The sequence below is a fragment of the Drosophila takahashii genome, chromosome 2L (genome assembly GCF_030179915.1).
Source record: "Drosophila takahashii strain IR98-3 E-12201 chromosome 2L, DtakHiC1v2, whole genome shotgun sequence".
Taxonomy (NCBI): domain Eukaryota; kingdom Metazoa; phylum Arthropoda; class Insecta; order Diptera; family Drosophilidae; genus Drosophila; species Drosophila takahashii.
This window is the reverse complement of record NC_091678.1, coordinates 16,414,005-16,440,211: the sequence shown is the minus strand read 5'-3', so window position 1 is coordinate 16,440,211 and position 26,207 is coordinate 16,414,005. Positions and strand designations below refer to the sequence as shown.

The following is a 26,207-nucleotide window of genomic DNA, read 5'->3' as shown; positions in this document are numbered from 1 at the left end:
ATGGCCAACGGATAAGCTAAATATTGATGAGTAACACATAGTGATTAGTAACAAAATGCGTTAAAAAGTTCATTAACACTTTATTTAAATTAATTTTGCAAAAAAAGTGTACATTTTTAAGTCATTCCGCATCAAATAACTGTTCGCCTAAATATAAAGCGCTACCAGTCAAAATTCCTATTGTGTTTGCCGTTGATAAATTGCCAAAGATTAACCGCCTGGATAAGCCTTAAGCCTAAAGACAAAAAGAAATGAGACTCGAGGCACTTTAAAACGGTTCTCCCAACTAATAATATATTTATTTAAATCTCTGTTAAATTTTTTACATGCTGAAAGCATTTTAATTATACCCTTGCAGAGGGTATTATGATTTCAGTCAGAAGTTTGCAACGCAGTGAAGGAGACGTTTCCGACCCCATAAAGTATATATATTCTTGATCAGCATCACAAGACGAGTCGATCTAGCCATGTCCGTCTGTCCGTCTGTCCGTCTGTCCGTCTGACCGTCTGTCCGTCTGTCCGTCTGTCCGTCTGTCCGTCTGTCTGTTTCTACGCAAACTAGTCTCTCAGTTTTTGAGCTATCGGGATGAAACTTTCCCAAAAGTCTTCTTTCTATTGCAGGTAGTATATATGTCGGAGCCGACCGGATCGGACAACTATATCTTATAGCTCCCATAGGAACAATCGGAAAAAAAAACTTTAAAAAATTCTAGCTTCGGTGTTTTTTGAAATATTACCTTCTACTTTTGGGGATGTTATTTTTTAAATATTTCTGAATTTCGAATTAATTATTTAAAAAATCGGACTACTATATCATATAGCTGCCATAGGAACGATCGGAAAATTAATGGAAAAGTAATAGGAAATAAATTCTAGCTTCTTTGGTTTTTATTGTATTATATTCTACTCTAGGATATGACTCTTTTTAAATATTTCCGAATTTCAATTTTAATTTAATCAAAATCGGACGACTATATCATATAGCTGCCATAGGAACGATCGGAAAATTAATGGAAAAGTAATAGGAAATAAATTCTAGCTTCTTTGGTTTTTATTGTATTATCTTCTACTCTAGGATATGACTCTTTTTAAATATTTCCAAATTTCAATTTTAATTTGATCAAAATCGGACGACTATATCATATAGCTGCCATAGGAACGATCGGAAAATTAATAAGAAATATTAGAAAATTGAACATTTTTGCGATTTGTTAATTAATAGGAATGATCTGCAAGGGTATATAAGCTTCGGCTGGCCGAAGCTAGCTTCCTTTCTTGTTTTTAGTTAATGTGGCTAATTTGTCAAACATGTTTTGTTCGGTTCTGCAAAATGTTTGTTGTGCATAAAACTTGTATTGTTGTTCGTGTTTTTTTCCAATACATCGTTTCCCATTCGCCTGTTAATTGTGACTCATTCTTAGGCGTAAATAATTAATTTTCCAATTTCAGAAATTTATTCACATATTTCTATGATTTATGTTTATTAATGTGAAGTTCATAAACCGTTACTATTTTTTGTTTTAGCTAAAATCATTATTATGAATAATTATTACTTTTCATTGTATATTGTTTTTTGTTTTCGGCTGAAAATTATGATTTTTATTGTTAGCCTATGGTTGTAATTAATGTTGACACATTTGTTGTGGTCGATGTTTTACAACTAACATTGTACAAAGGAGCACGTTTTGCCAAGAGAAAAATAATTTAAAACTCAATTTGTCCAATAAACATGTCGTGATGGTTAACAAAAATAAACTTGACCTGAGATTATTTTTTCCTATTTAAAAAGGTTTATCCATTAAACCCGAATTTATTGTTTTTTTAAATTTTCTACTTTAAGCAGATGAATTAAATTCTATATGCATATCCATCCATTAACATTTGTCGCTGTCAATATTTTCCGACTGACCGCATAAACCTCGCTACCCCCACTAAAAAGATCCCATCCCATTTCCATTGCGACAAAACCAAATATTGAAATGCGCATACCAAATTATTCAAATGCGTTAAGTTATGAAGTTATCACGATGGCACTTCTGCTCCAGCATTCCCCAGTCCGATACGATCCGATTCGAACCACTGAGTGACAGTGACAATGGGTTTCCCTCACGAAAAGCACCCCGTGGTCAGTATTTTTTTCGGATTTTTTTCGATGTTTTAGTGGGTATGAGCGATCGGCCCTGGACTCGCGTGTATATCCCATTGTCAAAGGGCATTTGTTTTTGTGCGCTACAATTTCGTTGAGCGACTCCCCTGCCGGGCATTTATTTATTGGGTATTAGGCGGCCCATAGCGATCCGCTTCTTGGCCCAGCTCACTCCCCGCTTATTTTGACAGTAACAAGTTGGCCGGCAAATATATGAGCCGGGACAGTCACTAACTGTCGCCGATCGCCGTTCGCCGCGCCATATCGCTTCGCTTCGCTTTGGTACATATTTCATCGATTCATTTTAAAGATGAAGTTATGAACGCCAAAGCCTCCACCAAAAAAATAACGTATTCCAATTTGAATATTTGATTGGGACGCTCGCGAGCTGCGAGCTGCGAGCTCCAAGTCAAGCTCCCCGGCACAATCATCAATTTATGCGGCGTGAACGGTTATCATTTGTTGTTGCCTGTTTTAAGGTAGCCGTGGAAGTTTGCCAAGAGGAGGAGTGCTACGTGACATGCGCAGGTGTTCCAGCCATCGATCCACCGCTCCAACGATCCAAAAACGGAAGTTTCCTAAATGGGTCTTGGTCAAGGGTTTTATTGCCAAAATGAATATGCATTTCGCAGATATTCGAAACGTAAGATAGGAGCACAAAGTAGGAGCAAATAAATAAATAAAATATTAGAAAATTACTTGGAAATAACTTACTTAAATAATGTATTTATTTATTATTTAAATAGTTTTATTATTAAGTTTAAGTTTTTCTTTCCAAACTTATTTTTACTTGGATTTTTTTTTGCCGAAATTTAGAAAATTAAAAACGGTTAAATATTTAAAAAAAATGTTTTGGTTTTACTTATAAGTTATAACTTGTAACAAATTATTATACACCTTTTGCAATTGGAATTTCCTATTTTTTAACCCATTAAGGCTTAAGGCTATAACTTTCTGATAAATTGACATTCTTTTGGGTAACTTCTCTTCTTCCAAAGTCAGAATGAGTTTCGACGTATCACCAAACTTTGTTGCCTAGTTTGCACCTGATGTATGCATCTGATAAGCCGCTGACAACTGATCTGTTAGGTCAAGTGCGCCCCAGTCGTATATAAGGTTTATAGTCGCTTTTATCGGGCTTATCAGATCGGAGCGGCACTCGGCCGTTCGATAGCCGACAACAACTTAATTTTCTCGCCTCGAATCGAAAACGAAGCCGGGTTTATGGGCGTGAATAAATCAACGGGGCTGTCAGACTGCGACGATGGGTCAAAGGCAAGAGATCATGGCATCTGCACATCATGGCTAACGGTAATGGGGCTACAGTGTGATTGAGATCGGGCTGGAATCGGAATCTGAGTTGCGTTTGAGATGGATGCTCGCTTCATTTAAATTTACAAGAGGCAACCACCTCAGACATCAACTACTTAACGCAGCCATTACACGATCGATGATGAGGCCCCGTCGATGGGGATGGGGACTTTGGTAACTTCATTACCGCACTCAAGACCCCCAGATCCCGAGCCCATCGGTTCCCCCACTCCGGCAGCTACTCAATAGTCAGGTCGGTTGTGCGGTTCGGTTTCGTTTCATTTCTCAAACATTCGTGCACTAATGACACTTTAATAAATCATTCGAAAGGTGAGACATCGAGTGCAAGTTAAAGTCGATGATGGTCCAGAAGGGTGTTCACAAGAGAAAATGAAAAACCAAATCCAACACCAAATGAGAAATGCGGTTACTCGGCGTTCGACGTTCGACGTTCGGCAGAACAGAGAAATAACTCCGTCGAATGATATTTCATGGCTAGTGGCAGGCTTCAGGACCGAAACAGTGAGTTATGTTAATTTTCGGGACCGTAGTTATGAGGAATTGAAACGTCTTGTCGATCCATTTGTAATGTGATACCAAGCGGAGAACCAAAACTGTAAATGGGAAAAATACACACATGACAAATATAAATGGGTCAGTGAAAATGATTCCAAAATTCCTATATCCTAAAAATGTACATATTTTAAAATCCAAATCAAATTTAAAAAAGTATATCAAATATTTATCCTAAATCAAACTCGTTCAAACCGACTTCATTCATTCAGAGAGCTATTTGGCCTTCTAATGTAAGCTATTTTTAAAGGGCTTTTAAGTCTAACTTATGATAGCTTCTGCATAAACACAATGCTCCGGTGAAGAGCTCCAAAAAGTCCAAAACAAGACAAAACAACCTGCCTCGACTTAAAGAAGATGATACAAAATTCGACTTATTTACGAAATTAACATTTTCTCGTTGACATCTTATTAATACTTCACACCTTTTTCTTCGGTTTTAAAATCGATTGTTATTTTATTAAAATTAGTCAACGCGCCGCAGACAGAAACAAAAAAATCTCCGCAGAAGAAGAAACTAAAAAAGTCAAAGGCCAGACATGAGACGATGCTCTCCGATAACGAGTTAAGATCCAGAACTAAAACCGAACAGACCACTCAACTGAGGGCAGTGGAACAGGATGGGATTATACGGGGTTTGTTCCCCCAAAAAAGTCAGAGGGTTTATTGAATGTTTATGAACTGTTGTTGCAATTTAAATATTTGTGTTTTTTTTAGCTTGTTGCTGCTGTATTTAGAATTTTGATCACTGGCAGCTTTGACGCCGCTTCGCTTGTTTTAATATTAATTAGTTACTGGGTGCTGCTTATTATACATTCGTGGAGCCATATAAATAAATATTAAATTAAGGCAGTCTCGCTGGGAGCCCCACTCAGCAATATTGAAATATTAATAATGTACGCACACAACGAGCGTGGCCGAAAGCAAATGGAAAATAAAGCAAACCGTTTATGCATAATCCTAATTCGGTGGTGTGAGGTTCTCGGGCAAACGCGACAAATTAAAAATTCACATAAAATATATTAAAAATTGATCGTAAATTTCGTGCACTCAGCAAACACGAAAACTCCCTCACAAAACCACTAATGCCCCTGCAGCCGTTATTGTTCATGGTTATTAAGCTGTATTAATTTTGCATTTCTTGCTTTTGTGTATTTTTTAATCTCGCCTTAATGAAGTGTAGGTAGAAATTGTAATTGAATTTAATACTTCACTGATTTCAGTTGCAATTAATTCATCATAACTTAAGCTTTATTGTCTTGCCAAATGAGAAATGAAATTGGATATTATTGAGAATGTCTTTTTTGAGAAGGTAGAAGACTTAAGTTCATTCAGTTGTTTGTTTAAGAAATATTTTAGATATTTTACGAATTTTTGGAACAAAATATTTTTGTGTTAAATTCAAATTTAATTGGGACAACTAACATTTGAAGTAAAAAATTTTACCCAAATCCGATAATGGCTTTTATTTTATTTCGTATATAAAATATTTAAGCAACATGTGGGAGTGGCCTCAGCCCGTCCTGACCAATTTACGACAGTTTGGCTGATAATCAGCCAAACTGATTATATATATAAATCAGCTTTCGTCCGGCTGACAAACCAAAATCATATTTAATTTATTTTGGCCAAATGATTTGGCAGAATTCGTTGGCAGGGCCCGAAGAGGCATTATGAAGGACCCGCTTTAAATGACCATGACTGTGAAAATTTCTGGCAGTGAAAAACATTTGTCATATGCACGGGGAGTGGATGGGATGGGAGATTGGGAGGATGGGGAGGTCCCGGAACCAGTGGATCCGAGGAGCGTATTCCCCCCTGAAATTACCATGGAAAGTGCTGCATCATCGATGGCAAAAGCAACTAACTGCCTGGCTCGTTAATGTCCTCGTCCTCAGCGTTGTCCTTGCCTGGCTTTATCTTTTTCTCCCCCGTCCCTCAGTCTATGTGCACTTATATTCCGAGTTTGTGTTTGTGTCTGTGACTAATGTGCACACCTGAATCGTCGCAGGACGCGCACAGGTGCAGGATTTCGGTTTTCGGGGCAGAAGCAGCAGGCAGCCCGAGGACCTGAAGGCTCAAAGGCCTGGGAGAGCGGAACATTAACGCCAGGCTGTCTGCTGCATCGCCTCGGGCCTGATCGATATATTCCGATTAATCAGTCGACTTTTGTCGCCTTCGTCCTGGGACTCCCAGCGGCGCCGGAGGTGTGAAAGATTTTACGATCCCTCGGTTGCTTTCGTTAGAAAATGCTCACCCCGCTGGGTGGTGGGGTCGGTGATCGTGCTGTGTGTCCTGGAATCCCGGGACTCACCTGGTGTGGGAAATTTCTACTTTGTCCTGTGCGAATATTTGACTTTTTTTGCATTTCCATGCCTAAGATTTTCCCAAAATGTTTATTTTATATATTTTAGGAGGGGACAAGTTATATTACATTTTATTAAAAATAATTTAATAATTTTAATATTTATAATTTTTACAAAAATGTAATCTAACCAGTAAATTAAATAAATATAAAATATCTACTTATTTAACTAAGCTATTGTAAAATAAATTGTTCTAAAATATATCTAAAGTTGTTTGCATAATTTGGATTCATTTATTTTTGGTTTTGCACGTTAGTAATCGGTTACACTAACCCCTGTAAATTATGAAATATTTGCAAAACAATTAAAGGTTCGCAACTAGACAATTCCGATATCAACCACTTTCAGATGCATTTGACCCACCATAATATTTGGCCATCCCGTAATTTGTTTTCATTTATTTCTGTGGACTTTTCGCAATTACTCACAGACACTTCCACTCCGGGAACGAGGGGATGAGCAGTTGGTGGCCGACTGGCGGGGATTGATATTGACTTAAACCGTCGGGTCGGTGGTCGGTTGACATTACCAGAACCGAGCCCGAACACGTCGTCCCCCAATGGCGAATGGCAAATGACAGATGCTGTCAGCCACAAAATGCATAAACAAATACGAATTCGTGTCCGGGGGGAGGGGAAAGGCGGTGGGTGGGTGGCTTTCGGGGCGGTGGCTTTGGCATATGCATTTTGTGCACGAGGCCGCAGCGGACGCTCATTAATTATGAAGGTATTAATATTGGACCGGAGCACACACATTCTCTCACAAAAGGACCGAGCTGCATACATATATGCTCAAAACATACGTATATGGGCATAAATTTTGAGCAAACATAATTTATTACAACACACATTGGTTGTTGCTGCCGGGCCGTCGCTGCTGCCAGTGACTTTGTTTATTTGTTTGTCGGTTTTAACGCTCAAAATATTGTTTGCCCAGGGCAGAAAAAAATTAGCACAAACACACATGCCCAACAGCGTTGGGGTCACCGCACCGATGGCAGTCGCCATTTTGTCCACTTGGGTGCCATTTTTGTTGGCGACGGAAAAACTGGTGGCGAGAATTCCGCAAATGGAACTAGCATTGCTTTTAGTAAACATGAATCATGAAAAGTCCTTATATATGCACCAACACAAATACTTTTTAAACTTGAGATAAACATTTTTAAAGATATTTTGCAGAAGAATTGTTATCGACTTTTTTAAAGATTGTAAGATTTAAATTAATTTTTTACTAATTTGATATGATGATCTCAAAACTCCTTGATTTTTGAATCAAAGTAGCATTTAGCAATTTATTAAAACATAAAAATAATATTATATTTAACTTTTTGTACAAAACCAGTTTTCCATCTGCTGTTGCTTATAAAGAAGGGGCTTTGATTTAAGCCTAAATTTATTAAAACTCCTACCATTCTAATAATGAATAGATTTCATCAAATATCAGCATAATATCACGTGCTTTAAGATCTGTTTGACAATTCAAAGTACATTGCTATTTCAAGAGTATTTGTTAAAGTAATAGCAAGCATAAATACAAGAATATTGTCTTTTGGCAAATAAAAAGGCTTGGGTTCAACTAAAATAATATTTGTTCAGCTTGCCCAAGAATGCAGATGTATCGTTTTCCAATTTTGTGCTTATCTAAGGGGTAATGCTTAGTAGAAAATATAATTCTCCTAGTTGAACTTGACATTATTTAGGCGTCTATTGCAATTACATCCAACTACCTTTTCAGGACAATATCTATAATTTTGTTCGCCCCCAGGCCAAGTAAAATGGCTTCCATAAGCCACTCGAAGAAGCCGCAAAAAATGGTTTAATTAAAAAAGCAATATGAAATATGAAATGAAAAATGTGATGAAAGGTTTAGCTATCAGCGAGTCAGGCAGCCGTGAACCTTGACAATTATCTTCACACATTTGCAGGGAGGCGGGGGATCCGGGCATCAGGGTATCAGGGTGCCGGGGGGAATGAGGATAATCCGCTGACAGTCGCATCGAGTCCTTGTGTGTGACCTCCTTTTGTGCCAACTCGATTGGGATTGGGAGAGACAACGCCTAAGTCGTGGAAGATAACTCGCGTTCAATCACGGCCGCTGAAAAGGAAATGAAAGCAGACTTCTACATACAATAATCGAATAAGCCGCGTATTCATTGCGCGAAAATAGAGGAAAGAATAAATCCGCACATGTCCGTTGGGAAGGAGCCGCGCTGAAGATACAGATATCCAGATACAAAGACGCTCTCGAGATACAAAAAAAAAAGGAACCGGGAGTTGCAGGCGTTGCAGCAGTTGCTGATGCATCAAAAGCCTAACGCGGGGATTTGTCTTTTCAAATGCTCTTCCAAAGAAAAGGGGTTCGGAATGGGGGATGGGGGTACTGCCATTACGGCTTAGGCCCGATAGATATAGATATAATAGCCTTATAAGCTGCTCGGTGCCAATTTCAACTGGCCCGGCCTCATCCGCTTAGCACTCGGATGGAGATGGAGACGGTAAGTGGGGGAAAGTCAAGGGTTGGCGCGGTTTGAGGTCGCTTTACATGATTATTATTGCCAATGAAATGGCAAGAGGAAAATCAAATTAAAATATACAATTTTAATGGCCACTGGGATGGCCACTCTCCGGCCAGGTCTTTTGTTCTTGGCCCATAACATTTCGCCAGTTCAGTTCAGTTCAGTTCGGGTCGGTTTGGTTCGGTTCGCTGGTTCAATCAGCGATATGACATAATGCGTTTGGCGTCACGTTACGTTGCGTTGCAACTGTCTACTGGGCTGCCACAGACTGCTCCCATTTCCTACCCCTTACGTAATTCATTAAAAAAGTTAATTTTTACCATCCGCCCAGTCGTCCGTGGGTCCTGATTGTGTGCTGATTATGGCCACAGGCCCAAGCCCGAAAGGATATGCCGCCTTATTGGGTCTGGCTTGTGGTCAGATAGTTCGTAATGATTATGCGGCCAGGACAGCGAGAATACACAGCCCACTTGGGAGGCATAATTTCAGAGGCGGAGATTTAAATTGCGAGATATTGAAGTATGAACTACCCAATTTGTTTAACTTTGGGTAGTACAAATTTTAAAATTATTTTTAAATAATGTTTACAAAATTTTAATATTTTTTCATAGGGGTCTGTAGGTTGTATGTTGCTCTATAATTATTGCAAGACTTCTTTGCTCAAAATTATTGCCCCTGCTTCGAGTCAAATCACTGACCCCTTGTGCACCTTTCGCCCGCCTTCGTAACTGCCTCTGCACACCTTTTTCCATTCTTTTGGGCTACCATGAAAATATTTTAATTAAATTTCACATCTATGCCCACGATATCCTTTTGCCGAGTGCCGGACAGACCCGGGCAAACCTTCAACTGTGACCGGAACACTGGCATAAAGCGCAGCCCATTAATCATTCAAATTACCCATACATCATCATTACCCACAGGTCTCAGTGTCCCTCTGCAGCTTGCACTCCCCTTCGCCTTTGGCCCCTTTCTGTCTACGGAGAATCTCGGCTATGGCTTACAAACAAAAAAGGAGACGAAAGAAAAATCTTCTGAAATTATTCAATGAGGGCGGTCTCAATTAGTTTTAGGCGTTTCACGGGCTCAGTAAAAACAGGTAGAGGTCGCTCCTGCGGGGGGCATACGGAAAATTGCCCAGTTACCTGATTCGGGCATTTGGCCAAGTGGAAGTTCTCAGACAGAATGGCGTCTACAGCATTTTCCACGAATTGCACTAAGCTGCTTGAAAATGGTCTCTGTCCAAGTGGAATGAATTTGGAGGATGTTGGATTATCCGTCGCTAAATGCAGATTACATTCTAGGACAGTGCTAGATAAACAGTAAGTTTTAGGACTAGTTTTACGTGTTTCGGGGAATCTTTTTATTGCTAATGTAAAATTTCTCTAAATTGTAACTAAATAAAAAAATTACTCTTCATTATATTAGACAATATAATCCAAATAACATTAAGATCAGGTCCTCAATTTACTTTTATGATTTTTACAAAATAATGCTAATTTTACAATATTGAAAACTTTGTATTAATTAATGTTAATTTTAAAATTTTCCTCACATTTCATTTAATAGCAGTGTATTCATATTATGATTTTTATAAATAAACGATATCATTTAAATTTTAAATCTTTTATCAACCAAGTTCCCCCAGCTCATCATACCATTATACCATTATAAATCGACCAAACTATCCCTGACTGCTCTCTAAAAAAAAGTGCCTTGCAAATGAGATCCGAGTGCACCTCAAGTGCTGCACTCGCCTCATTTGCCGTAATTCCATCTGCGATATCTGAGTCCCCTGCCACCCCATTTGGCAGCCTGCGGTTGTCGCGCTTTCATCGCTAAAGAGCGTTAACTAACCGCAGCGAATGATCAAATATCGAAAATCAATTCCGCCGTCCATTGTCACCCATAATTAAAGTCCTCGGGACCGAATGCCCGCTGAGGTGGTGTCACATTCGAATTCGCCGCCAAGAGGAAATCAGGGGGTTTTGGTTTGGGTTTGGGTTTGCACTGCAGTCAGTCGAGCGATTCGAGTTCTGCGGTGCTGGGAATTCTCTCACGAGTGCCACTCCAGGCCGTGATAAGGATATGGGATATGGGACAGGGGACAGGGGACAGAGCCACGGAACGAACAAATTGGAAAGACATTTAAATGCGTCTACCACTAAAACAAAACCCAAGGAGCTACCCTCTTTCGGGGTCTGAGGTTCGCTCGGTTCGTTCGGTTCGGTCGACCGCAGCTTCCGAAACCTATTTGGGTTAGTTTTTGAGTTTTCAGTTACTCTTGCCGGTCTCAATGTCAACTGTGGAAATTTCTCAAGCGTAACAAGAAATAAGTTACATGACTTCCAACGGAAGTTGGGTTGCGAATGTATCAGTTCACCCCAAAGGAAGGTAGGAATACGTACCTCCGAGGGTCGGCTTACGACTGTCTGATCTGGTCTAGTCCACTTCGCTGGCAACTTGATTCTTAATTATTGCATTTATGCTCTGCCGACAAATTTGCGGTAATTGAATATTCCGAGATCTGGTTCTTGGCCATCCCGACTATAAGAGCGTTGAAGTCAATGTGCAATTGCCATTCGGTCAGGCCCAACCACCTTTGTCTTCGGCGTAATTAGTGCGCTGAGTTATAGTTTATTTGGGGTTAGAACTTGTTATCCTTCCTTGGGCGCCGTTTTGGGTGAGTTTCATACCGGAGTCGGACCACCCGGGTCTGCCTATAACCAGATTAGGCTTGTCAAAGTCCCAGACTTCAGAAGTGGGTTAATGAGGCTATTGAGGATCTGGTTAAAAGTTTACACGGTTCAAAAGTATCTTCAAGTAGTTAAAGTAGGAAGACTTCCGGCAATTTTTCCGGGATGGTAGCCTTTACCCTTCTTCGGGTATTGAGTTTCCCTTTTTATCTCTTTCCTGAATTGTCTAAATTATTTTTCAATTAATTTGCATTATTCAGAGTTAATATAATTGCAATTGTTTTTAAACCTCCTAGCCTTTCTTGGTTCTTTTAAAACAAGAATTTTTACGATTATAATAGTGTTCAGTTTTAGCTTTTTAAATTCCCTTTTTATCCCAACTCTTTTCTAATTAACTTTCTTAGGATTTTCATTCACCCTTTCCCTTCTACTTTTTTAAATCGAAAAAATCAATAAAATTCTTTTAAAATTTATTTTGAAACACGGAGCTCTATCCACGTTCATTACGCATTCAAATTGTATCTTTTGCTTTAATTGGTTTACTTGTTTGTTATTTGTTGCAGAGTATATTTCGCCTCAGGTGCAGACACAACCACTTCCGCTCCCTTCTGCCCGTCGCATTTGTCAATATTTTGGCCCGGAACTGCAGAGCCGGAGGATTGGAGGACCGGAGGACTGGTGAACTGGAGGGCTGTGGGCAAACAAACATGCTTAAAATAACAAATTAGCATAGGCCGGGGGAACGCGGCCCTGGGACTACGGACTAAAACAACAAATATATGTAGTATACAGCCCTAGGGTTTTCGGGAGGAGGGCTGAGGAGAGGGTTTGGAATGGGAGAAGGCTGCCAGCAAGCTACCAATTTGGTACACTCACTCGAGATCGGGTTCCAAGTGGTGCTGTGCTGGCTGGCTCAAAAGTTACATCAATCACCATCAACACTCAACAACTCATCGACATCGAAATACCAAAATGGCGCATTGGTGTTAATGATGCCGACTTTGAAATTTTACCGACGCGCCCACAAGAGTTTTTTGCTAAAAAAAAATACGCAAAAAGCAAACAAGGCAAGTGTCGTTTTGAAGTTTTCATCATCATCATCATCATCATCACCACCATCGTTCGTCATTGGAGGGTCACATTCGTCATTGGGCAAACAAATGAAGGGGACGTCGAGCTGACAGATAATTTTTTTTAGCCTGTGCTGAATGATGTGCGAACAAGTTGTAATTATTTCGCATTAAGCCACGGAACGCAACGCAACGAAGATATGCCGATGACGCCGAGCTAATGGCCATTGGTTCTGGTATTTCCCCTCCACATTTATTATTAAGAATTAAGAGCTGTCAAGATGGTTGCATTGGAGCGAAGAGGAAAACTCAAAACCAAGTTTTTTAATTTGACTTTACTTTAGCTTGAAAAATGACTTCAAATAATTTGAACACTATTTAAGCAAGGTTAACCAAGTGAAATGTAAGTTTAGAGTTCTTCTTTTCAACCAAGAAATTTGCAAACGGTATTTATTTAATTTAATAACTACTGACCTCAATAAAAACTCTTTAAATAAATAAGAAACTTTTATTAAATTCTAGTTCTTATATTTTTATTTACTTCTATTTTCAAAATGTCTCTACATAAAAATAATAAAAAGCGCTAAAGCAAATAAGGACAATGATGAAGGAGGAATAGATTCCCAGGGCGCATACCGGTGCATCACCAAGGGGTATAAAATTCCGACGTCCATGGATGTATTGCGACTGATAAGGGCCCATGGTCACCACCAGAATAATTAGTACGAAGCCTATCATTAAGCAAATAATGGAGCTTCTTACAAAGAACATAGATACTCCCAATGCAAAAAGTAGTATCACACAAGAAGCCATAACAACGCTGGCCCAGAAATCATTGGGCAGCATTTTCAAAGGACATTTGGCCCCGCAAAGATTCAGTAGTACCACAAATGATCCACTGGCCAGCAGAGCAACTAGAAGGATCCATATATTAATCATAAACATGTAGTAGGATCCGCAGAGAGTTATTAACAACACCGTAAACACTGCCAGAATTAGATTGCAGGGGTTTTGAAAACGCACCTGGCCACAGCAACTCAGAGTTATCAGGCAGATGAAGGCCAGGATGAGCCAGACGAAAGATGGCACAGGAATGGATTGGTCCACGATGAGTCCAGTGGCGGAAATTGTCAGCCATGGAACCACCGAACACAGGCAGAATATTATGGTGAATATATATACTAGCCGTACAAACGATTTTAGTACCCTGGGATCATTAATAATTATCATATTATTCTGTTCGTTTTGCTGGGTATCACCGGGACCACCCATCGCAGCACATCCTATTGCCGAATAGTAGAACAAGGGCCGATCGTGCATATTGCTTAAAATTGATTTTAATATTCAGCAGAATAAGTTCGAAAGTTTTATCTATGCTGTCAGACGAAGTGAAAACAAAATCCCGATGGTTAAAAGAGGTTCGTTTTTATAAAATTTTACTTGAAGGATATTCGTATTAATGATTCGTTTACAATTTTTTCAAAAATTACCTTCGCACGGTGTTATAGACCCAAATTATAGGAATTATTTTATAATCAAGTTTTTATCATTAATTTCTTTCCCCGGAAATTTGTTTAAAGCGCCCGAAAACCACTCGGACTAGTTTGCGCTGGCCATTAGGACCACGACCCAGTGTAAATGATTATGTCGAATTCCACCACCCTAAACTCAGTTATCTGGGGAGAAATCAAACTGCTGCTGCCACATTTCGTTGCATTTAATTATGCGAAAGCCTTCGATAGCCAGCTACCAGTTGACATTGAAGTCCGGGTTTCCCACGTTAAGGCACACACAACCGCCTACCAAAGTCGTTAGCTGAAGTTGGGCGGAAAAGTCGAGGCCCCTTCCCCCGGCTCGATTTACAATGCTTCCGCGTTTTTGTCACCGGAAAGGTAAATCACGAGCTGACCACGCAACAAGCGGAATTATTCCTTTTTTCCCCCATTTTCCACTCTTACTTTTTGAGGGTGAAAATGAGAGTTAGGAAAAACGCGCAAGTTTTCCGCGCGCATTAACAACCCCCGGCTATCGAGATTGGGTTTCGGATCGGGTGGCAAAGTAACCACCGCGACACGTCGCGAACGTTTAATTGCATTCGATATGCGCTTTTGGGAATTTTCCCACGATTTTCGTGTAAGATTTTCCGAAAGGTAACTAGCTCAGGTCAGTTCGGCACAGATCGGGTCCAGATGCTGGGATCGAAAGCTGCTGCGAGTGATAAAGTCCTTACACTTGGATGAAAGTATTTCCCAGCTTTGAAATTAACAAAATAGTTATAATTAAATTATTAAAGACAATGAAAATAAATGTAATTTTTTAAAATGGATTTTATATTTTAATTATTCGTTAGACTTTAAGTTGAGCTTTCAAGACTATATTATTAAAAAAAATAATTTTGAAGAATAAATTTGTATTTAACTGTCCCCAAAATATAGAAATATTTTACATAATATCTAAATATGATTCCACACTATAACTTAACACTATAACCTTCTTAATTCTGAATAAATTCATTATTTCTCTCAGTGCTAATGGTGGTGGCAGTCGTTGATCATCACCATCATCATCACCATCGCTATGCACACTATCATCCTGATAATCAACATTTATGGCCGCTGATTGTTTTCGCGACTGACCGCGACGCCTTCGAATAAAGGGTTGCTATCGCCAATGCTACTGCTATATTTTTGGAGAGATACGAAAGGATAAGACCGGCAGATCGGAGACCCTCGCCGCGTAGTCTGAGATTTGTGTGACTCATAACGAGTTTCCTCTCGCCTCGCTTGGACCTTAAGTGGATATTGCATTGTTGAGGGACTCGCGATCTTTTGTCTCGCCCAGCTGCCGCTTTGTTTGGTCTTGGACAGTCCAGTACCCTGCTCTATTAATCCTGTTCCCGGTGGCACTTCTTCGGTTACGGCAGCTTATCAAATAGAAGAAGTGGAGTAGAGCATACTTTATGTAAATTTCCTATAAGAGTTACTTTCCTCCTCGCCCTAATCCAGTTCAAATCGATGCGCGAGTTCCTTATTAAAGCTGCCCGGGGATGGTTATGATCTCGGACAAACGAAATTCCCGGGGAGTGAGCTCTTCTCAATGCCGGAATAATTAAATTTCGATACACAGGAAGCTGTTTCGGTTGGGCTTATATTTACACAGTTTGCTCCGAGCAAATAATATAAATCTATTGAGACAGAATTATTACGAAATTTTATTGCAATTATTAATCCGGTTTTGAGTTCCTCTGTTTTGCTGTTTACCTACTTTATAAAGCTTGCTGAATCACATGTGTCGACAAAATTGAAACACGTTGCACTGCCAATTTAGCGGTTTATTTATTAATTTCACTGCAAGACAATTCCCCATTGTCTGGATCTGGCGCATGCCACGGAACTCTGGCCGAAGTCCCAAAACAATGAGCCGAAAATTTCCGCCAGAACAATACAATAACCACATGAACAATAACGCATCGTACATGGAAAAAATACCTAAATTATCTGTTCAAGTGGAGATCTTTCAATTTATTTTGTCATATTTGTCAAAGAATCTAACAAGAGATTGTACGAGTACTGTGATAGGCGAGGGCCAGGATGCGTTCGTGCAGGATCATGTAGGAGAAAAACTGCAGGACACTGAGGAACAGATACTCGTTCTTGGGCACATCGAACTGGCGATCGTGGATAATGGTGGCCGTGTACATAACCATGCAGATGGCCACCACGGCGAATATGTTCCGCACTGCATCGTATATCCCCTGGTAGTCGATGAAAAGGGCATTGATAAAGAATATAATCATCATTATGTTGGATATCGCCACCAAAATGCTCAGCACCAGATCGCCCGGCACAATGAACATGGGAAAGTAGGCGCCCCAGAAAATGGAGGCCAGCATCAAGGCGACCACCACGACGCCTGCGTAAAAGTTTACCAGCCTATTGGCGCTGTGCTTCTGCTCCATGGCTATATAGATGGTGGAGCTCTCCACGATGGCGGCGATGAGGATGTAGTTGTAGGGCACCTTGCGGCCGACGTTGGTCCAGCTCAAGGTGGCCACCCCGAAGAAGGTGCACATAAGCCACCAGCCGTAGCGCTCCTCGGCTCTGTCGTGTATCATTAGATCAGTCAAACTAATTATGACCCACTGCGTCAGGGCGATCCCGGCCAGGATGACACTCAGCCCGTAGATCCGAGCTGCATGGCTGATTCTCTGGACCGGCGGTTCGCCGTAGACCTCCGGTTCATTTGTTCGAAATTTTGTTCTACGATATCGAGGCATGGGTCAAAACAACATAGAATTCCCAAATTTCTTAATTTTTTAAATTAAACAGCACATGAAATTCCTACTGAGGTATTTTGAAACACTCTCGCAATTTATCAAAGTCCAACCAATCGAAAAAGAAATCAACTTATACAAAAATCCAATTCAAATATTAAGAATTTATTTATCACATATATATTTTATTAAAATATTAAAATTTATTAAATGAGCTTCCACGTTTACTTAGGAATGGTAGACAAGGCGCCTAAATGCTCTGGAGTTCCGCCAATAATTTCTATTTCAATTGTACAACCGAAGACGCACAAGCAGAACACCAAGATCCATGCGTCAATGAAGATTCCCAGGGAGCAGATCGGTTCGAGACCCAGTGGCACGTACCGCAGGCGCCCGTGGATGAACTGGGCTTGCAGGGGCACTATGGTGAGACCTAGGATGAACAGGGCTCCGGAGAAGCCGACGAAGTAGTAGCGGTGGGAGAGCAGCGACAGGATGCCCAGCGGAAAAAGGGCCGCCAAACAGAGGGCCACAATCACTCCACTGAAAAGGACGTTTGGAAGACACGGCTTCCGGCAATTGGCTCCGCAGATCAGCAGTGAGATCATCAATACGATCATTACCGCCATGTAGACCACCAATTCGGTGACGTCGTAGAGCCCCACATAGCACGCTCCAGTCAGAGTTACGAACCACACAATCAAGATGACCAATGACCAAACGATCAGTTTACGGAGGCGCCTGATCGGCAGGCAGGGGAAGATTATCAGGATGCAGAGGGCGCAGAGCAGCCAAACGTAGGGCGGAACCGGAAGTACACTGACTACGCTGAGCTTAAAGGACGAGACGATCATCAACAGAAAGGCCGATACGGAACATAGGACTGTTGCCTTTATATAGACGGTTCGTGCAAATACCTTCAGCTCATTCGCAATTAATGCGCCTTCCGTATTCCGTCGCCATCGTGAACAACAAGGCATCGATCTAAGTTTAACCGAAAGCAATTTTTACATTTTGCTCAGATTCTAAAGTCTTTAAAGGTGTTTGCTGGGACCGAATGAAAAGTTATTTGGTACTATTTTTTGGAAAGCATACCTACTGGTTTTTGTAATTATTTTAACACAATTGGTAGATACTAGAGCCCTGCATGAATGGATTCAATGAATTATTTTGAATTTTTTTCTGTTATATGAATGAATTAATTGGAATTTTGTGTTTAATAGAATTGAATGAATTTGAATTTTGACTTTAATAGAATTGAATGAATGAATGGCATGAATTCCGAAATAATTCAAACGACAATTTATTTTGAGGAAGAAAGGGCGATTATTTTGTGATTAAATCTGGCTGAATTTTATTTACTATGCAGTTAACATTGATTTGTTAAAAATTTTCCACTTTTTGTTCTCAAAAGAAAACACAAAAAAAAACTGAAAAAATCTAAAAATTCATAAAATAATTCATTCGATTCATTCAATTCGAAATGAATTAGAACAACATTCAATTTATTTCACATAGAATTGAATTAAACAAATCAGAAATTTCATGGCGTACTATGATAAAACAAAAATTGAATGATTCATGCAGGGCTCTAGTAGATACAAAACATTAAGCTTGATATTTTTGATTTTTATAAACTTTGTAGAAGATTTATGAAATTTACTTTATTTAAATATTTAAAAAAATAAAATTATTACCTTTTTTTTATAATTAAAAATTTTAAATACTTTAACTTCTTTCTTCTTTAACATTTCATCATCCAACCAAATTCCAAAAATTCCACGGACATTTAATACATTTATTCTTTATTATAGTACTCCCGAAAATTCACTTGTTCCTCACATTTAATTCACGGACTTGTAGTACACGACAAAGATGAGCATGCAGCAGAGCAGGAAGACGAAGTGCAGGTAAATCCCGTTGGCGGAGCTGGCCGTCTCCCCGTAGGGCACCTGCTGCAGCCTTCCGCAGATATAGCGGGCCTGGAAGGGGGCCATGAAGATGATCAGGATGACGAACACAATGGCAAAGCCCAGCATGTAGCGCAGATCGTGGATGACCAAGAAGAGGATGAGCAGCACAATCATGGTAATGGTGGCTAGCAGGAAAATGCAGCAAGTGCAGATGAGGTTGGGCAGCAGGACTTCCGGACTTCTGGCTCCGTACAAGTGCAGGAGGGCCAGCAGGGTGCCGGCCAGGACCATGGCGACCAGGAGGACCCACACGTTCACCAGGAACATATAGTACGCTCCGTACAGAGTGACGAAGAACAGGGAGCCCAAGACCATGCCCCAGCAGAACAGGGTCAGGGCGGGCGTCTGTCGGACGCAGCTGAGCACCGTGAGGATGATCAGGGACAGTATCAGCCACACGAACGGCGGCACCGGGATGGCCAGGTACACGTTCACCGCGAGCGCCGACAGGACGATCCACGGAATCGCCGAGAGGATACACAGCCCAACGGTGCCCAGGTACACCCGATAAATAAACGCCCGCAGCTCCCGTTCATTAATGACCACAATCTGCGGCCCATCATCATCCGGCTGGCCATCTCCTCCTCTTCTTCCCAGGCCGTACGGCGCCCAGCGCGCATTCTGATTATTCATGTGTTGACCAAGGATTTCGAATCGACTTACTGGAATTTTGACACAAGGAGCGTGGCTGCCTAAGTACGTACAAACAAATTACATTTCCAATCCGCATGAGTCAGTAGGGAACAGATTGATAGGTAAAGTGTGTTGAAAATTTCAACTTGAAATGCTTAAAATCGTTGTGCTTTAAAAACTATCGTATTACTATTTATCTAAAGTTTAAAAACTTTTCCATATTTCCAGGTTAAACACATCTTCTTTAATATTTGATTTTTAAAAGCCTCAGCTTTATTTTTATTACCTTGTTACAGAGTTATTAGAAATATATTTGCACTCTCCTATTGACCAAATCAAGGCCAAAGATTACAGGCTGATTGGACGGAGTGTCCATTAATCAATCCCGGACTTTAGGGTCTGAAGACCTTAGATCTATGGCAGGATCTTCAAAACGAAGACACCAGGATTTCTCAATCAAAGTCATTCTCAAGGGTCATCCCTTCTCTTGGATCCACCGTTGTTGCCGTGGAGGCCTTCCTCTCATCCACCAGGATGAAGTAGCAAACGCAGCAGAAGAACATCATAGAGTGAAGGTACAAGGTCAGGGTGCAGACCATGAGATGCTCCCTCGGCACAACCTCCACGACATCCAGACGGCCGTGGTTGAACTGCGCCTGAATGGGTATCGCGATGATGAGCATCACGAAGAGGATGCTGACGAAGGCATCGAGGAGCTCCACGTTCCCGGTGCACAGCTGGGCGATTCCCACGACGATCAGGACCACCAGCAGGACAATCATGAGCAGCGTGGAGCAAACGCCGCCGGGCAGAAACTCCTGCGGGCACTTGGCACCCGAGAAGTTGAGCACCAGGATGATCAGAGCCACGCCGATCATTACCAAACTAATGGTCAGCATGCTCAGATCGTCGATGATGCAGCAACCGGCGACGGTGGTGCACAGCACCACCAGACACGTCATGATCCACTTGCTGGGCGAGTAGAAGGATATCCGGGGAAAGCAGTGCATGGCCACCATCGCCACGAAGATGACGATGCCCAGGACGTAGGCGGGGAACGGAAGGTAGTGGTGCGGGTGGACGTTGGTCATCAGGAGCAGCAACCAGGCAGCCACCGTCACTCCGATGACGATCAGGCCCAAGTTGTAGATGCTGCGGATGAACTGGGTCATCGGGTCCAGATCAGCGACCGTCGCCCGGACGTTGTCCTGGTGGTAGATGTTGTCCATCCCAATCCCGCAGAGATCCCCGTAGATCGAGTGTAGAGACTGACAATTGCCGCTCGGCACATCTTGTTAAATGGTGTTTTAAATCTGTAATACCAATGAGAAGAAACTAATTATATGTATTTTAATATAATTAGTTGGCAGTGGCTAGTTTAATTTTAAAAATTTTAATTTTACTGATTTCCCTAGTGATAAATATCTGTAAATACTAATACTCATTTGTTTTTCACAAATAATTACAAAACTAAGCTTTAATTTTTCAGAGATAGTATACTCGACAAGCTTTAAATGAATCTCAACCGGAAGGACCTTAAATCCATATTTCCTTTTTAGAAGCTCCGATAATAACCAGCCATCAGAGGATTCCCCAGGCTCAGATATCCTCACCAAATAGGCGTCCAGATGATGTAGTAAAAGGCCGTAAAGAACAACAGAAAGTGCAGATAGACGTTGACGGCGCAAATCACGAATTCGTAGACGGGTAACTTGAATCGCCTGCCGTGAACCACCTGAGCATTGTACAGGGATGTGGGAACCAGCATAATGGCCAATAGGAAGAAGTACACCACTTGGTAGATCAGCTTGTCCGTGAAGATAAACATGGTCATCACGAAGAGGGAGGCCACTACGAAGACGACGATCAGCAGCAAAATGGCAGCTTCGCCTGGGAGAACGACCTTGGGCAGCCAGGCTCCAGCGAAGTAGAAGATCAGAATCACAGTGGAGGCCGCCAGGAGGGCAATGCAGACGTACACCAGATTCCGGTGCCAGATAACCAGGATTACACCCATGCCGGACAAACTGACAAACAACCCGGCCAAAATAAAGCTGAACCAGTAGAACTTACGACACTTTGTTCCGATGCTGAGCAAAAAAAGAACCAGCAAGGAGACCATGGCGCATATGAAGCCGGGCATTACGAGATCGATACCTAAAGGAATGGCCTTGGACAGAATCATTGCCATTATGGCGGTGGTGGTCGAAAATAGGCCAGCCATCAGGTAGCAGCGCCTCATGAAAATCACATCCAGATTGGGTCCGTTTCCGGATTCCTGGGGCCTGGAGGCATCGCCATCGGGAACGGCTCGCCGGGCCCTCAATCGACGGGGTACCAGGCGGAGCTGGTGACCCGAGGGATACTCGAAGCGAACCAGTGGACGAGGGACCTCCTCCTCCGGCTGCTGCTGCGGAGGAAAGTTGAGCAGCTGAAGGGCAGGAGGCAAGAGTAGACAGTAGTTTCTCAAGCTGCCACCGAACATTATCTTTGGGAGCACTTGGAGGTAAATAACTGCAAAATTTTGACAATATATACAGGGCCCATTCTAACCCATAGAAACTTGGATAAAACAAAATGAATTATATTAAAATATAACCTATTATTTATTTAGTTCCAACCACTTTTTATTTTAAAATAAAAACTTTTTAATAAGTTTATTTTCATATTTATTTTTTAAAGCTATAATGGATAGAAAATATATAGATATACATTTAAAAGGAAAAATTGTTTTTTTTTATTTTTTTAAAATTCTCCTTTAACGACTCTGCCAATTTTGACTTGGGACTTAAACTAAAAACTGAAACTATAGGATGAATTGCTTTCTTCTCAAGATTAAGATTCCCGAGAGAGATAATTATGGTATCTTAGTAAATGCGATGGCAAGCAAAAATATTTTACATTTTCCGTAACTTAACCGTATTATGCCTTTCGATCGGGGCGGAAAACTCAGCGAGCCATGCGAAAATGCACGGGGACTACAAAGCCGTCGTGGAAAATGCTAAGTAGCTGCGATCAAAGCTAACAAAACAGCCACAAAGGATGCTTGCTCCCCCCTGCACTTCCCCTGCACACATTGTTTGTTGTTATTTTGCTGATCGCTTGAGTGACACGCAAAGGATGCAGACAAGGAGTAGAAAGGAGTTCCCGAGATGTGTTTACTGCCGCATCTGCGGCCTCGATCACGATCACTTTCACAGACGGTTGATGCTTGATGGTTGATGGTTGACGGTTGGACGGCATTGTTCGGGAATGACTCAATCTCAATCAGCTGGCTACGCTTATCCTTGATCCCCGCTAAAGACATGCAAATGCCAAAGGAGCGGACGGTCGGGGAGAATGTCAGTTATCTGACAGCTGCACTCAATGCAATAGATACGCTTACTACTCAGGGGAGTAACCCTTGAGTTGCCAATCAAATCGTTAACTTTTTCTGGTCCTCGTGATTGGATTATTGATTGGGTAAAAAATAAAAAACGTTCCATATTTTAGGAATTGAAATATTTTTTTACGAAGTCACTTAATATTTATATTTATTGAAAAAAAAGTTCTAAATATATTCACAGAAATATATTTGGTTTTGCTACTTAAAGGTTTCTGATTTGAGATGTAAGGCTTTCAGTTAAACTATCCTCAAATATTTGCAGTTCAGTGGTTTTTAAAAACTCGTATGCCTTGTTTATTGATTTTTCGCTTGCGAATTTTGGCCTTGGGCTATATATATTCACTATTCATGTTTCACAATGGCCTCTTCGGGGCAGGTCAATGTACCCATAGTGCAACTTTTTGGGTTTTTATTTGCTTTGCCATAGACTGACAGCGATGAAAGGGCCCGCAAGAGGTCGGGAGGAAAGTGAAAGCGTTGGCAAGTGCTTGACAACAACGACATGCAAGCGTATGCAGTGGACCAGGCCGGATCTAAACTACCACTGCCTAACCCAAGCTCAGAACCCCTCCTCCCCCCACTTCCCCCCAGACAAACTAACGGAATTTCCCCCACCGACTTTTCCCAGCCCTAACTCCATTTGGGATTTTGCATGCGAACACGAAATGTTCGGGGGCCGCAAAACGCAAAAGGCAAAAAGCACAAGCCAGAAAAGCTTACAGAAGCGTAACGAACGAGAACCGCCCGGAGATTTTGGCGGAGAGAAGGGGCCACCGTCAGCCGTGGGTCAGTGGAGAAGACAGGTTGTCTCATTCTACGTGCTTGGGGCACGATTTATAATATTCTATTAGTTCCACGACCCGAGCCCGAGCTCGACTTTTGGGCCCAGCCCATCGCCGACTGACTCTGACTGACGGTTGTGTGTGGCAGCGCAGTTAGCGCAGATAATACATCCGTTTCCGGTTAAGCCCATATTTTTGTGTCATTTAGTCGGCGGGCGGCGGGGAGGAGCGGAAGGCGGCGGTCGGGGGGCGGGACAGTGCGGCAAGTGCCGAGACAGCGTGTGTGGGAGTGGAATAGACAGCTACAGATGCTGGCTACACTGAGAGAAGCTCCTTGTTCTTCATTGCCTATGAAATCCCCAACAAACGGTTAACCGCTATACCATTTTTTTTTTGTTTTTTAGCATTTTAAATTGGTTAGTGAAAAATAGTATTAGTATATTTAAAACCTAAGCCCCTTCATCTTCCTAAGTTTTAAAATCACAAAAAAGCACAACATTATCTGCCATCTTACAAAATATTATTTGAAGAATTGAATATAAAAATCGTGTGTATCATCAAAAAAAATTACTAGGCGAAAGAAATTAATGTTGTTCCGTTTAGTTAGTGTTGGATAAAAATTCCTAAATTCCTAATAAAAAAGTTTTCCATCAAGTAAATTCAAATGTGACTATTATTTTTCTCAGCGCAGACGCAGGGCTTACAATGCGGCTGACATGCCAGCTAACGAGGGGTGGAAAGGAGGATGGGGTGGCCGAGAGTGGGTGGGGACTGGGCTAGGGACAGGGAGGGGGACAGTTGACAGGGGCATGTGCATGGACACGGACATGGGATGAAACTGGAACTGGAACTGAAAATGGGGCTGGGCGCATCAAGTGATGCGACAAGTGCAGCAGACGCTGGAGCGGAATCGTCAACGCTTCCGCATATTTCTCATTTCCACAATTAAACATTGCGAGTGGAGCGTTATGGCGAATGCTCCAAGGGTTGCACAAGTTTTAGAGGGGTGGCCAGAGGGTTAAGGGGTTTCGGGGGGTGCCGGCACTGAGGTCGGCTGGAGCCTGCTTCTTAGATAAATCAAAGGCAAAGCAATTAATAATGCATTTTTGGAGCGGGAGAGCGGAATGGGGGATTGGTAAATTTGCTGCATTCGCTCCAGAACGGAAGCTCAAATGGAGCTTGCAGCTAGGAAAGTCGGGTAATTATGCCCCAGCAGTCCCTTTCCTAAACTCGCCCCCCTTCGAAACGGAAGTTCTGCATGACTTTCCCTGCCATATCTTATCGGGGAATCCAACAACGAGCCAGCTGGTAATGCATGGCTCCCCGTCCAGTTAATGAGTTATTGTATAACACCTTCTGATTCGACGGCTGCTGTTTCGGTGTCTTCCTAGTTCGTCACCGAAAATGTATACAAGTTAAGCAAATAAACAATATTTTGTGAACAATGCAGCAAAGCTGTTTAAACACACACCCACCAGAAAGTGAAAAGGCTTCCTAAAAATAAAATTGTAATCAAAATTGTACGAGGCATGGAAATGTTTTTTGATGAGCTTGCCACCTGCAGTTACAATTTTATTTCATATGCAACTGCGGTTTCTTCGAGCCAAAAATTCTTAACACCAAAACTTTAAGTTGCGTGGAATGTTATGGTGGTCTAATTACTATATAAAATGTATAATATACAATACTTGAATCATTTCCACCGCAACGGAAAATGAACCGAGTATAAAAAGCACCGCCCAACACGGCGTTACTAATTACATTTGTGCTAATGTTAATTTGTTACAATTTCCGGAATTTCGCTAATTTATTTTTCAACATTTTTATTAGCGGCATAAATTTACGGTATAGAAACATTGGGGTGGCGGCGTAGAACTTCCTCTTCAATTGTGGAATATATCAACACCGGAGGAAATAAATTAGCATATATTTTATGTAGAACAGGGGAAATGTAATTTATGATTAAAATGTATCATAGCGGGCATAGAGTGATAATGGAAACGGAGCACAAGAAATCTTCTCATTCGCAGCCGTAATATTCCATTTATTGATCCATTACTATCACTTTTCTCTGAGACCCACAACTGACCCACTGAAGGCCCACACAAATCCGCCGGCCAGACGATCGATTCAAATAGTCATATTGTTGAATGTCTTTTGTTTGCGCTCGCCCTGGGTGAATAATACTTTTCGTGGGTGTTTGAATTTATGAACAGTTTATGGGTTATGGGCGAATTTTGCACTCGTCCAACCGGAACGCGCCGGCCGAACGGACATGCCTTGAATTTTGATTGATTTTCAAGATATTAATATTTATTTATTTTATTTCTTTCCTTTATTTGCTTCTTTTCCCCTTTGGCTACATATTTTTTATACTTTTTATGGCTCGGCAGAATGTTGAAATAAACACGTTGTATTGCCGCTGTTAATGGCCGCATAAATTGTTGTCAGATATTAGTAATAAATATATATTTTTTTCATATG

The 26,207-nt window shown here is 41.4% G+C and overlaps 6 protein-coding genes across 7 annotated transcripts; all 6 read right to left on the bottom strand.

The window, feature by feature from the left end:
* Positions 1–13,541: 13,541 nt before the first annotated feature.
* Positions 13,542–14,029, bottom strand: LOC123003210 (uncharacterized). Its single transcript, XM_070219716.1, has 2 exons — positions 13,701–14,029; positions 13,542–13,591 (listed from the first exon to the last, which is right to left on the bottom strand). The coding sequence occupies exons 1-2, from the start codon at positions 13,995–13,997 to the stop codon at positions 13,553–13,555; spliced, it is 336 nt and encodes a 111-aa protein (XP_070075817.1). The 5' UTR covers positions 13,998–14,029; the 3' UTR covers positions 13,542–13,552.
* Positions 14,030–16,171: 2,142 nt separating this feature from the next.
* Positions 16,172–17,035, bottom strand: LOC108068284 (uncharacterized). Its single transcript, XM_017157749.3, has one exon. It carries the CDS (start codon positions 16,951–16,953, stop codon positions 16,225–16,227), a length of 729 nt encoding a protein of 242 aa, XP_017013238.1. The 5' UTR covers positions 16,954–17,035; the 3' UTR covers positions 16,172–16,224.
* Positions 17,036–17,133: 98 nt separating this feature from the next.
* On the bottom strand, positions 17,134–18,024 carry LOC108068263 (uncharacterized). Of its 2 annotated transcripts, XM_017157725.3 has the most exons (2): positions 17,868–18,024; positions 17,134–17,783 (listed from the first exon to the last, which is right to left on the bottom strand). In XM_017157725.3, exons 1-2 carry the CDS (start codon positions 17,928–17,930, stop codon positions 17,175–17,177), a joined length of 672 nt encoding a protein of 223 aa, XP_017013214.1. In that variant the 5' UTR covers positions 17,931–18,024; the 3' UTR covers positions 17,134–17,174. The 2 variants fall into 2 exon arrangements, with proteins under 2 accessions (XP_017013214.1, XP_070071380.1); XM_070215279.1 differs by having other exon boundaries at positions 17,134–18,018.
* A 710-nt stretch (positions 18,025–18,734) lies between these two features.
* Positions 18,735–19,633, bottom strand: LOC108068281 (uncharacterized). Its single transcript, XM_017157746.3, has one exon. It carries the CDS (start codon positions 19,554–19,556, stop codon positions 18,795–18,797), a length of 762 nt encoding a protein of 253 aa, XP_017013235.1. The 5' UTR covers positions 19,557–19,633; the 3' UTR covers positions 18,735–18,794.
* A 184-nt stretch (positions 19,634–19,817) lies between these two features.
* On the bottom strand, positions 19,818–20,846 carry LOC108068283 (uncharacterized). Its single transcript, XM_017157748.3, has one exon. It carries the CDS (start codon positions 20,783–20,785, stop codon positions 20,009–20,011), a length of 777 nt encoding a protein of 258 aa, XP_017013237.2. The 5' UTR covers positions 20,786–20,846; the 3' UTR covers positions 19,818–20,008.
* Positions 20,847–21,000: 154 nt separating this feature from the next.
* LOC108068280 (uncharacterized) lies at positions 21,001–22,114 on the bottom strand. Its single transcript, XM_017157744.3, has one exon. The coding sequence runs from the start codon at positions 22,039–22,041 to the stop codon at positions 21,166–21,168; it is 876 nt and encodes a 291-aa protein (XP_017013233.2). The 5' UTR covers positions 22,042–22,114; the 3' UTR covers positions 21,001–21,165.
* Between the last annotated feature and the right edge of the window lie 4,093 nt (positions 22,115–26,207).

Coding starts and splice junctions, on each gene's coding strand:
- LOC108068280 (XM_017157744.3), bottom strand. CDS start 22,041: ATGTTCGGTGGCAGCTTGAGAAACTACTGTCTACTCTTGCCTCCTGCC.
- LOC108068281 (XM_017157746.3), bottom strand. CDS start 19,556: ATGAATAATCAGAATGCGCGCTGGGCGCCGTACGGCCTGGGAAGAAGA.
- LOC108068283 (XM_017157748.3), bottom strand. CDS start 20,785: ATGGACAACATCTACCACCAGGACAACGTCCGGGCGACGGTCGCTGAT.
- LOC108068263 (XM_070215279.1), bottom strand. CDS start 17,930: ATGCCTTGTTGTTCACGATGGCGACGGAATACGGAAGGCGCATTAATT.
- LOC108068284 (XM_017157749.3), bottom strand. CDS start 16,953: ATGCCTCGATATCGTAGAACAAAATTTCGAACAAATGAACCGGAGGTC.
- LOC123003210 (XM_070219716.1), bottom strand. CDS start 13,997: ATGCACGATCGGCCCTTGTTCTACTATTCGGCAATAGGATGTGCTGCG. Junction 13,592..13,700: donor CTCTGAGTTGCTGTGGCCAG/GTGCGTTTTCAA, acceptor GGATCCTTCTAG/TTGCTCTGCTGGCCAGTGGA.